Below are 12,478 nucleotides of genomic sequence, written 5' to 3' on the forward strand. Positions count from 1 at the left end.
GGTAGCGGTACGTAGTAATAAGTTAAGAATGACGACAAGGTCGGAATGAAGAAGAGGGTAGGATGCTGACAGGAACAAGTACCCATCGGGCTGGTCCCTCTATTGATGTGAGACCAGCCAAGAATCTGGGTATTTTCTCTTCATTTGTACAGAAACCGCACCTGTCACTCAATTCTTGGCGGACTTGTTGACCTATGGCCCATCGGGCTCATACTCGCCCTATTTATTCAAGCGTTAGCATCGCCTCCACTATCGTGAGAGCATGGGAAGGGAAACAAGAAGAAAACGTACGATCTCCGCCTCTCCCCCTCCTTCCTGAACCCCTCAATGATCCGCGCAATCTCCTTCCTCCCGGATCTCGCATCGACTTTCCTCCCGCCTAGGCTCAGACTGACCTTCTCGTTTGTATTCGCCGTCAATAACCGCTTCAACAAAAGATACCGCATACTCAAACAAACGAACACTCCACAGTCGCTTCCGTTCTCTTGAACAGGTGAGTCCTCAAGATTCACGTATCGGATATTCCGATTCAAAAGGTTCCCCAGCTTCATCGTCACGGCGTGCGCCTCTAAGTAGTTCCCAGGAGGCAACGAATCATAGTGAAAGGCGAGACCGTCGACGATGGATACGAGCAGCAACGACCAGTGCGTGCCGCCCTCGGCTTCGGTGACGTTGCGACAGTCATTGATGGGGAGGAAGACGTGCGTTGTGCGGGAGAAGTCTGGGAGGGCCTCGCGGAGTGTCCGAGGATCCGGGGTCTGAAGAATCATGAAGGACATACTGGGGCGCAGAAGGACGATATTGGCTGATTTAGAATGGGTGAGGAATTCCCGTTCAAGATACCTGACGCATCTCATTAATGACATCCGGAAACAGAGAGAGGATTTTGGGCTAACGCACTCCTCCCAAAACGAAATCACCTAGGCAAGTAGGTATACCAAGTCAGCTTAGGGGTCAAGGCATGTGCCAATGCGCATCAATGACTGATAACAAAATCACGAACATTATCAGTGAGCCAGTCATCCTTCAGAGATTGCATGTCTCCTCTCGTTACTAAATTTCTTGTCAGGCGCTTCAGCAATTGCGGGAAACGATCAAAACATACGTCGGATATCATGATCTATCCATGACCAAGCCCAATTAGAATAAAGCCTCAACGCCACAAAAGGTGGTCCATCAGAGAGGCTCAAGACACGGACTCACAGCTCAAGTACGCATCATCGGGGTTCAACTGCATTCAGTGAGCCATCTAGATTAGCCGGGGGTCTGGCATGCCCGTAGCGTAGCATACTCACAGTATCACCGAACCGCTTCATCCTCTTCACCAATTTGCCGCCTAACCCACCGTCCCGCATCATGAGAGTTGGTCAATAACCCCTATCACTGGTGCCGTTGCGCTTGTAGTAACGAAAGTCGATCGCAAATCCCCGCCTTAATCCTGACCGATGATTGCACGACCAGCAAAAGATAATATTTGCTCCGGGCGTCTTAGTTCGAGTATGAGCTGTCCAGTAGTGGGGAAATGTTCGGTTGAGCTTCGCTGCAGATGCAAGTCGACGGAATGCGCTGGGTGGGTTTTGACAAGAGACGGTAGGCCGTTTGAGGTGGGATTTTAGGTACGATCGTGGCAGTTGAATCGTTACAGGCGTCAAACGGGTATGGGTTTAAGTATAGAATTCGCGCGCTCTAGTGCTTCTCAATCCAAAGACGGCAGACGAAGGTGGGGGAGGAGGAGACAGAAGAATGGAATCGTACGTCGGACAGCTTAATTGGACCTCGTTGTGCGGGCTCTAGTTCGTATCACAGTCGGCGAAGGGGGGAAGGCTGGAGATAGGACGGACTAAGCTACAGATGGAGAACAATACAAGGGTAGATAGAGATGGGCCCACAACAAGGATGAACGAAAGAATTGACTAAACTTGACAGTAACAGCGAGGGGAGAGAGAAGGAAAAGGAGGAGGGGGCCTGTTGTTAACTTGTTATCCCTCGGGAAGCTCCTGGCTGGCGGAGAGGAGAAATCCCCATCAGCCACACGGCCACGCCATGCACGTCACTCTTCAGTGGCTGAGTCTCCCTACATACGTAAGTCACTCACGTGGCTGTGGCTCGGTGGGTTCGAACTCAAGTCAATAATAATAACTATTCTCTGGAATCTCCATCGAGGGGTATCTAAACAAAATACATCTCCAAAGGCATGCGTACAGGCTCTTTGAGCAGAAGTAACAGCAATGGCCGGTGAAAAGAGAAAAAAAAAAAAAAAAACGCGCCCTTAGCATAAAAACACCAACCATACAAACCCACCTGCACACATCTTTTCATCCAGTCATATCAAGCGCCCAAACAACACAATCCCATACTACCAGTGGAACCAGGAAATCTCGCCAGCATAAGATCACCGTCCAACCCGCTGAATTCAATCAAAATGGGAAAAGATAAGAACGGAAAATAGAAGAGTAAAAGAAAACAACACAGACAATGTCACGCCGTTCAAGGCGCTACCTTGCAGGGTATTGAATGTGGTAAATATGCCATCGCATGATATAGTAGATTTCAATGGGTTGTCGCCAACAGTTCATCACCTGAGACTCAGTTCTCCGGGCTGCTTTCTCGGCGTCGAAAACCTGCAGAAAGGTATTCTAGTTCGTAAGCTTCGCAAAGTGTTTGTTCCAGATCCAGCCGACCTGACGCTCGGGGTCATCTTGGTTCTTAGCCAGCCACAATTCGCCCTTCTCGGCGATGACATCGAAGATCTCGCCCACAACGTATGTTAAATATGGATAGCCAGCTTCCCTGCGAGCTCGATCGATATTGAATTCGTAAATGCTAGCCGCGAGGAAAAGAACTGCTGGCTCCTTTGGATGCTCATTTTCTAGTGGCGTGTTCTCTTGCGGATTGTCCGACATCGGCATCGCTGAGGAGAAGAAGTTCGAGTATTGGTCACTGGACGTCGCATGCTGCTCTTCTTCGGCCCTGGTCTCCGCTTGTGAGGGGCCAATGACATCGACCAAGAATGGAGAGTCGAGGCTCAACCTAGGTAGGCTCGGGAAAGACTCGGTGTTAGAATTGGATGCCACAAGCGACCCTGATGATCCGCTGGTGACTTGTTGAAGCATCTGGCTTCGGGGAAGTTCGGCAGAATCATGCGCACGACCGGAAAAGGTCGAATCTGCCCTACGGCGACCCAGAGATACTTGAGATTGGCCGTCAATACTCGGCGACTGGAAAGGATAGCCGCCGATGCTGAAGTCTTGAGACGCTTTGGGCGACTCCTCAATTGTCGAACCCATGCGCGTGCTGACACTATTGACCGTGGAAGGTCGTCGGGGCGAGCTGATGGTCGCCCCGGTCGAGGGCGTGTTGAAGTTGACGAGGTTGACAGTATCAGCAAGCAGGGATCCATTGCAGATTCCGAGGGATAGCACCTGTCCTTCAGCATAATTAAATTTGGAGGACCAATTTTCGACGATCTTTTGGATGTCATCTGGGAAGGCTTCAAACAAGGGTCCTAGGTTCCGCTGTAACTGGTGAAACCAGGTAGTCTGGATCTGCACAAAGTTCTTCAGGCACGCTTCCATTAATTTCGCAGTTAGAGCATAGAGCTTCGGAAGCTCATCCTTGAGGGTCTCGTTGAGGGCGATGAATTGTTCCCCTTGTTCCGTCGTCTTCTTGTCAGGCCTATCCCCTCGGTCTTTGATGCTCTTGAAGCGAACATAGTCCATAAGTCGCTTATCGCGTTTCTTCATTACTCTTTGTGGGCCGTCGTGGAGCTTGAGTAGGGTGATCATCGGATCAATAACGCTCTTCCGAACAATTGCAAGCTAAAGAGTGAAACAGCCAATGGTTAGTGATCGCATAAAACGGCCTAAATTGTCTCTTGACAAGGGATTTGACTTACGTGGTCGGGTAAAGTCACTGTCATGATGGTTTGGACAGAGGCTGTAAGCTCTCGCCATTTACCTTCCAGCTCGACATAGTTAGATTGGGAAACATCGATAAATCCTTCAATCGCGCTGACAAATTCGGCGAAACAGTCCAGAGAACTCTGAACCTCCTTTGTGTATGATTCTGCATCGCGCATGACAAGCTGCAGCTGGAAGAAGTTGTCCCCGAATTTTTGGGATAGGCTATCGTACTCCTTGTCCTCAAACAAATCGGTGAGCCCTACTTGCTGTTTCAATTTTTCGGTGCGTCGGCCAAATGCCTTGGACAAGCCGGTCCGAACATCAGACTCTTTTCGTTTGCGTCCAACCACCTGACCCACCAGATCCGCACGCTTTTTCATCTCATTGATTCGGACGGATATATTGGTGACCTCCTCAAAAGCAGTAATAAGAGCAGCCCGGTCAGGATGATCACTCGGTGTCGAGTCAAGAAGTTCTGAAAGTAGGAGGGGATACTTCAGGATTCTTTGCACAGGCTTGACAATCAAGGAGTCCAAATCCCATGCAGTTGTAAGGTCAGAAGCCCAATCCCGACACTCTTTGAGCCAAATCGCTACCTTAGGGTTTCGCTGCAGAGTTTGAAGTTTCCTGTTAGCAGCGTCGTGATTCCTAAGATAGTCCGCGTAGACCTTTTCCATATAGCCGATATGCGCCACGAATGCCTGTCCGATGAAGGTCATCTGATCCTTCTCATGGTCCGACAAACCCGTGTTGTCTGGTTTGTCTTCATTCCTTGAAGTTTGGCGGTGTCGCGCACTGCGCTTGCTGCTCCATCTTTGCGATTTAGGCATCACATAAACACTCTTCGCGGCTTCCTTGAGAGCATCTTGGAATGCCATGGAAAACTGAACGACCTGATCTGAGTTTGCGAAGAGAACTTTGACATCCTCAGAAGAGAGATCCAAGCACGAACTTGAAGTTCCCTTGTATATATCATCGACAACCTTCATGTCTCGGCCAAAGGTGTACTCAGTATCCACTAGTTCCTTGATCACGTTTCGTCGCTTCTTCAATCGTCGTTGCTCTGGTGAAGGTGACTGTGGCTTTGACTGGATGTGCTCGGAGCTTGAAGGCGCCAGCGATGTTGCAGACGAGTGCAGTGTTTCAGGAGATAGCGTAGGTTCAAGCCGCTGGAGGGATGAGTTCTCACTACTTCCCGTGCTATTGATAGGGTCCAGGGGGGAGAATATGCCGTTGATGTAGGTGCTAAAACGCTGATTTGCAACGGTTGCGGTTGAAGCATATTGAGTGGGTGGGTGCACATTGTCTATCGCCGTTTGCACATGACCAACACTAGAGCTATGCTCATAAGATTTCGATTCCTGGGGTATCTGAACATCAATTGCCAGGCCTAGACGTTCCCTTTCCTCTTTTTGAGACTCGGCCTGGACGATGGATTTGTCCAAACGCGGCGTGGAAGCATTGTCGAGTTTAGATGCCGAGTCGCTTTGTTCGCTTTGTGGAGTTGACCCATCGGCAGCAACCTGCATCCAGTCCATGATAGAAGGTGACGCATGCTCCCAATCGTCGCGCATGATGAGGCTGGCTGTGTGCCTCATTCGATCCGAGGCGGGAGTCTCTGCGTTAAGAGGGAGCAAGATCTGGTCTTGGGACATGCCATCTTCCCTCGTACGAGCGTTTAGCTGTTGAGGCTCCGGAGATGCACGTATAGCTGGCAAGGGAAGGTCAAGCCCTCTGCCACTGGCTATCTCTTGTATATAGAGCTGACTGACTCGCTTGGAATCCCATCCACCCAGTCTGGCTAAGCTAGGCGCACTGGTAATTGCATAAGGGTTGGCCTGGAGCACAGACTCGACCCTTGGATCGTATGGCGAATCGTGTGCCAATGCGTTCGAAGGCGGATGGCCAGTCACAGACGGAGTACTGGAGGATGCGGAACATGATTGTGTCGCAATTTCACTATCATCGGTGGAGTGGCGAGGTTGTGGGAGTTCGTCGCCACTGCCCTCGCACTGCTCGTCTGTAGAATGCTGGTTGTGGAGAGATGATGACCAAGAGCTAATACTCCACCGGTTCGACATTTCGTTGTCTGTCGTCTCGTTTTGCGTGTAGAGATCACATTGCTCCTGATTTTCGCTGCTGTCTGTATGGTCATCATAGCCTAGCGCATCCCGTAGCATGATGGGGACCGACTCTTTATCGTCGGTCTCGGAGACGCTGCAGTCTTGCTCGTCACACGACGAGCTGCTGGAGCTCGACTCGCGTAAGTGCATAATTTGGTTCAAAAATGCTCGATGTGACGCCTGTTTATCTTGCGTTAGGTCGACTTGTGGTTCTATGTCGAAAGCGGTTACATGTGTCTCATTGGATCCCGAGGTTATAGCCGATGCAGGAGCACCGTGTGCGTCGCAGTCAATACTCATTTCACCAGCGAGGGCAGGCTGATGCCCAAGTGTTGGGGAATCCATGGTTGTATGCGCATCGAAGGTTCCGGCTTGCTTTGCCTGGGTCATCACGTCCGTATTGACATACAATTGGGGTAGCGTCCGAGTCTCTTCGACCTTCAGCTCCAATTCCGATTGTTCATGACTTACATCCACTGAACCGTCTGTCCCAGCGAGGTCATCCTTCATGAGCGCATGCTCAACCACGTCTTGTTGCTCTGCATGCGAAACTTCCGGTTCGATGGCGGCAATTCCTTGTTTGTCGTCCAAATCCTTGTTTCGACGTCGGATTTCAGCCGCCTTCTCCTCCTTCCTCTCATTCTCCTGAACCGTGCGATTGAAGGCTTGTTGGATCTTTTCACGCCGGGTCGCAAAGTCGACATGACCCAACTCCGGCAGTCTACGATCCCGAGGTCGCGAGCTCCTTGGCTCTCGGTCACGATTTATCTGCCTCTGAATGTTCGACACGGTTTCGACGACTTTTGACCGGGGGTTTTGGAGGGTAGTGTGCGATACGGGTTGTCGAGGCCGGGAACTCCGGAGAGGAGGCGATTTGGCTGGCGGAGGCGCGGCTATGTAGGCTTCTAAGAGACCACTTCTTTCATGGATCTGACGACGGGACCGGGCATGTGTGCGTGGTGGTGTTATGAAGATCTTGTGATCATCGTGTGACGTGTCACGCTGTGCTTTGGGCGACGGTTTGGGGAGGCGGCTAGTGCCTTTGGGTGGCAGGGGAACTCGGGCTGCAGAACGACTTCTGGACCCCGTACAATCGGCCCTCGAAGGAGATGAGGATTCGTCTGAGTCCGATGTTGAATGCAGGCGGTGGGATGAGATCGGAATGCGAGATTTGGTATGTGAATGTTCGTGGAATGTCTGAGCACCGGACTGCAAGGGGGCTGGGACAGCCATGTGAAGATCAGGAGGGTGTGCCGTCGCGCCCACCGACCAATTCCCGACAAAATCGCTTCTCGTTCTTCTGTGATCGTTGGGACTTGTACCTGTACTCACTTCTTCCAAAAATGGCGTCCGTCCAAGGTACCATGCGGTAGGTGTCAGTGGAGTCAAACCGGTCGAATTCTCAAGCTGGTCTAAGAACGCCGGACTTGAGCTGAGAATATTCCCTTCAGATCCGCGACGACGCGAAGCACCATACTCAGCATTCAGAAATCCCGTATCAACAATGAGCTTCTCGCCAAACACCGCACGACGAGAGTTGGTTTCTGAATTGCGGTGATTCAGGTTTCCATCCAGGTCATTGGGTCTGAGCGGGAGAGGAACCAGATCCGATGCGTCCTCGCCAAATGTATCCAGCGAATGCCAGCGGGGAAGTTCTTGTGTATTCGTCGTATCGCGAGCTTCACGAGACCGCGGAAGAGTTCCCGATCGAGGTAATCCACCTGCTGGACTGGTAGGACTTGCAGCCCTCGAGGGTGCCCGAGATCCAGATGTGAGGGACGAAGGAACGGGAAGAACCTGATCGCTGTTGTTGTTGAATCTGTTGATCAGGTCTTTGAATGGCGTCTGTCTGGCCCTTGCCGTCGAGACCCGCGCGGAGGAGCCCCAAGCGGAATTACCTCCGACGCCCTTAAACGATGAGTCCGATACTGAACGACCCTGACCCACACTCCCACCAGGGGACTCTATCGAGTGTATTGGTACCGAGGAGACACGCTGGAAGAGTTGAGGACGCTGCTCTGCGGTTACGTCACTGTCGTCTTCTACCACGGCACCATCATTCACAACACCAGCACTTGTGGGCAGATGCGGTCGATAGAAATCGTCGGGGTCAGGCGAAGATCGGCCAGAAGTGTTCTTGTGATCGTCGACAGGAAGGGTCGCAGGTAGGGAGTAAGGTTGCAGGCTTGTGAGACTTGGTTGGGCGGGATATGTTATACCCGACAAAGAAGGAACAGGAGAGAAGGACGGCGCGACTAGGGAGACGTGGTCAAGGTTGTTTGACGGGGAGCTGTAATAGGGATCGTGGATATCGTGAGTGTTCGAGGAAGATAGGCGCCGGCTGCCGTCTAAGAGCCGGGAAGCGTGCTCAACATCACTCCCGGACATCTTGCATCCTTCAGGCAAAGAGTCAGCGGGAAGGTCCTCCTCGACTTTGTCCTTTCACAAAAGAAATAGACAAGGGGGGAGGCCGGATGAGAAAAAATCAATGCGGACAGAAAGGAGCAAGTACCCAATAGAATGATTGGCTGGGAAGGTATTTTTCCAGGTCAAAAGGTACTAATCTCTTGATGTGTTGTTCGCCGCTGGTAGGCCACCGATGAGGTTGGAGGATAACCGGGCCAGAACTATAAGGCAATCATCACCGGGTAGTACCACCCGAGCACAGCGTCATATTTGAGGGTGAGTTTGAGACCACCAAGCCAGAGAGGGACGATTCAAAAGCCGTACCCCGAGAACCGGAAGATTTGTCAAGCTGCTGGGCTCAAAATAGAAGCGGAGCAAATCGCTGTCTGCCTGTCCTAAGGGAACAACGACAGACTGTGAGAAAGGCGTCAGTCAGTAATGACCCCGGGTGGATTAAGGGCGACAGAGGAGACCAACAACGACTCTTGTCAGGTCAGACGACGGGCGGGACGAACGTTTGCACGGCGTCGAGCAGGGGTGAGGGGAATGTCAAGGAGGCAGTGGTGGTGGAAGCAAAAGAAGAAAGAGGGTGTGGGAGGACGTAACAAGCGGGCCGGGAGGGGAGGGGTTTGTTGAGGTCAAAGTGATAGGGTAAGACCGTAGTCAAATAAAAAGAGAAGAATTCAATCAATCATTCATTGATGGATGACGAACAGCTACCAAACGGTACCCATCAAGTAATCGATAGAAAGCCCAGATCCATTGTCGGGTTGCTTCCTATCGATTGGAAAGGGCTGCAGGTGGGCCGACTACTTCCAGCAGCCCCGTTTGATTTGAAGGTTGTGTTTCCTCTACTGAATGCTTTTTTTTTGGCTCTAATTTTCGTTTTATTTTTCTGTTTCCGGATTTTTTGTTCTTTGATTTCGGTAGGGTAAGGGAAGAAGAAACACAGATTACTAGATGCGTCGGTCGGTAATCTTTGGTTTGGTACTGTGAGCGACTAACTTACTAGTGACGGCAAGAATCGACCTTGGGCTTGGGAGTGGGTGCGGAGAAGGTGGGTAATCAGGAGTAAAAAGCGAGGGGAGTCCACCCAGGGATTCGACCAGAACTCTGAGACGAAAGGGTGAGGGAGTGCAGAAAAAGATTGCTGATGATAACCCCTCTTCCCATTCTAGAACTAGTCTATGAAGAGATCATTATACGGTAGAAAATGTATAACTAATATTTACAATATTAGCCCAATGGTCGCTAAAAAAAGAGATTTTCTGACATCCTAAACCGCCGAAGTTTGAAGGCAGAAGAAACTTAGAGAACCTTAAAATACAAGGCGATGGAAGGATGGATGTGAGTGAGAACTGCGAGGCTGACTACTGTATCTAATCGGTAATAGGAAATCATCACACGCCCGCCTGCTCAGCCTTCAAGAATCTGTGACAACAGTCTTTCATCCTGTACAGATTGTTCTACGCCCCCCTCCCCACCCCACACCCTTCAGATGTCCATCTCAAGGCTCAGTTCCTGGTATGGAGCGAGGAGAGGGAGAAGCAACGTGTGGACAACAGAGGAAAGAAGTAGTGATTAGTCGTTTTGCGGACAATCCCACGGGTCTAGTGGCGGGATCTCCATGCGCAGGTCGATTTGATAGGTAAGTCAGTAGCTGTTGACCACAGGTAGGAGAAATAATAATGGTTTGGCAGACGGTAAAATCTGACTGATCTACTACAGAACAAGTAGTTTGAAAGTAGCGTGAGCATGGAAGCCATAAAGAAGTCGGCACATGAACTTTATTCCATTCTATCAAGGACACAGCCGTTAGTGGCATTGGTCGGATTTGGGACTCGTCGTCCCTTCGGGGAATCCATGGAACGTCTTCCCCGCCGAGCTTTGTTCGCCGTGCGCCTACCATTCGATTGGCTTGAAGACGACGAGATCAATTCATCAATGTGTCCTACTACTTTTGTTCATGATTGAGGATTGCTTTGATGTGATACTCAGAGAAACCACGTCTCGACTGTGTTGGTTCGTTGCATCAAAATATATATTCATGTTACCTGCGTAGCCGCAGTGTTCGAAATCTGACTCGTACCATGTTGCCTCCCAGCCTGCTGGAATGTCAGGTCTACGGCAAGCAACACAATCCACCGATCCTTTTCCATGTGCGTCTGACCCTGAACCGCATTCAACGAGAAGCAGAAGTACCACTAAGATCCTGAGACTTTGCCTTTCTTCGGAGATGATCATGCTATTGGAAGTTGACACCTCTCCTTGATTTTCATAGGAAGTATCCGACTTCGTAGACCTTCATTACGTGCCCGTCTCAATGTATCATTTTATCATGTTAATGTTGACTGTCTACAAAGAAGACGGTGAACCGGTGCAAGGGAGGAAGGGGCCCTTTCTATCGGCATCCTTGAGTGCGATGAAGAAACCTGCCCCGAAGAGTTAATAGTACAGTCACACAGCAGGTGCCGGACGAGACAGGTGGAAATGAATGGATAGGTGACACACGGGACACCACCGACTCACTCCGTCCTACCTGAGTCCTTTTGCCCAGCTTGAATTTAAGGTCAAATGCACGCCGTGACATTCATCCACGATCCTGCCCACAGGTGGGAAGAACTCACGAAGACCGATCACAGTACCATTCTAGGATTGTGAATTTTAGTACTGTGGGTTCGATAGTTCGAACTGGTCAGCACGCAATGATGTATGAATCACGCATGTTCTGCTCCATACGTGTAAACATCTCCTCCGCAAAACTATTTCAGCTAGTCGATCAAGCAGAGTCGCCGAGATACAAAGTTCTTCTGAGGCGCTACCATCGATGGCAGAATGATGAGTCTTGATCAGCTTGCAGCTGCACCAATTAATCACACAGTTCGGACATTTTTTCGCAAGGCTCGTCTGCGCAGAAGAAAGACTTGACATGCTGTACCTGACTAGATCCACTTAGTGATCGATGGCCAGCCAGCCCGAGGACGCTAGGTCAGTCGGAAGTGGGTAATATGATGACCAGTGACGATGTTGGTATGTCAATGGCCAGTCAAGCTCAATTCGATTTTCCGAGGGCATGGAGGCAAAATAATAATGCGATCCCTGTCTCTCATGGCCCAGGAGTCCCCGGCAATCACACCGCTTCTCTTTGGCGATGGGGCCGTTGGCCTTCCTTGCAGTTTGAAAATTTGTCCTAGAGGATATTTGCAACCGAGGGCGTCTTGTCCAGACCGAAGGCCTTCGAAGGGCTTGACTTCATGGCACTCAGCAGCAAGCCCGTCAGGGCGGAGTGACTTCCCCCAGTTCCGTGGAATTTGCACCCAGTCAGGGGAGCATGTCGGCCGGGAGGGCGAGGCTGATGTTGTGGGGGCGGTTTCGGCAGTCTGTTTTTCCTTGCTACGTAGGCCACTTCTAGAGCCTAGCGCGGCGACCTTTCTAGACCACCGTCGTTCCAAGGATCTGGCACAGCCGACCATCCTTGTCCGTGCGAGCACCATGGCTACGATTATTATGATAATTGGGGTCATTATTGCCGGACAACAACCTCATTGTGATACTATTATTATCGGGCGGTCTCCTCATCTACTCGTGACTAGCCCCGTTACCCCTCTGCTATTTCCGGCGCCTCGACCTCCTGGTCCATTCGAGTGAGGAGCCAACCCAATTCCCCATGCATTGTCCAGCCACTCGTGGCTGTTGTCCTGTGACTTGAGGCGGCGAGCCTTCCTGCGGCTTCGTCTTCCGCTGACAGCGCAGTCGACGTAGGAACTTCTTTCACGAAAATAGATGGGTAAACCTGCAGCATATGGGCACCACTTTTGCGTGTTTATCTGCATCGGACATTTTCGACGTTCAAACGGGGTACGAAGGGCGATTGGATCAATAATAACTCTGCTATTATAGAGTACTAGCCACCCGTCGGCCCGCCGGATGTCGCTGTCTTACATCCGCATCCCTTTCGACTGACATGCTAGACACTGTCGCAGTGCCTGCAACCTAGCTACGGCTACGAGAAACAGCTTCCAGCTAGAAGACAGCACATGAAGACCG

General features: G+C 50.9%; 3 protein-coding genes across 3 annotated transcripts; all 3 read right to left on the bottom strand.

The window, feature by feature from the left end:
- Positions 1-164: 164 nt before the first annotated feature.
- BO97DRAFT_411701 (Ulp1 protease family protein) lies at positions 165-1,355 on the bottom strand (the record flags this gene model as incomplete). Its single annotated transcript, XM_025696190.1, has 6 exons — positions 165-219; positions 292-920; positions 1,004-1,053; positions 1,106-1,120; positions 1,204-1,231; positions 1,296-1,355. 6 exons carry the CDS (start codon positions 1,353-1,355, stop codon positions 165-167), a joined length of 837 nt encoding a protein of 278 aa, XP_025554751.1.
- Positions 1,356-2,159: 804 nt separating this feature from the next.
- On the bottom strand, positions 2,160-8,446 carry BO97DRAFT_475939 (putative Rho guanyl nucleotide exchange factor). The gene is made up of 2 exons (XM_025700447.1): positions 3,896-8,446; positions 2,160-3,818 (listed from the first exon to the last, which is right to left on the bottom strand). The coding sequence occupies exons 1-2, from the start codon at positions 8,411-8,413 to the stop codon at positions 2,637-2,639; spliced, it is 5,700 nt and encodes a 1,899-aa protein (XP_025554752.1). The 5' UTR covers positions 8,414-8,446; the 3' UTR covers positions 2,160-2,636.
- Positions 8,447-11,065: 2,619 nt separating this feature from the next.
- On the bottom strand, positions 11,066-12,397 carry BO97DRAFT_461337 (uncharacterized protein; the record flags this gene model as incomplete). The annotated part of the gene is made up of 3 exons (XM_025699364.1): positions 11,066-11,927; positions 12,015-12,258; positions 12,374-12,397. The coding sequence occupies 3 exons, from the start codon at positions 12,395-12,397 to the stop codon at positions 11,467-11,469; spliced, it is 729 nt and encodes a 242-aa protein (XP_025554753.1). The 3' UTR covers positions 11,066-11,466.
- Between the last annotated feature and the right edge of the window lie 81 nt (positions 12,398-12,478).

The sequence above is a fragment of the Aspergillus homomorphus genome (genome assembly GCF_003184865.1).
Source record: "Aspergillus homomorphus CBS 101889 unplaced genomic scaffold BO97scaffold_5, whole genome shotgun sequence".
In the NCBI taxonomy this organism is placed as follows: domain Eukaryota; kingdom Fungi; phylum Ascomycota; class Eurotiomycetes; order Eurotiales; family Aspergillaceae; genus Aspergillus; species Aspergillus homomorphus.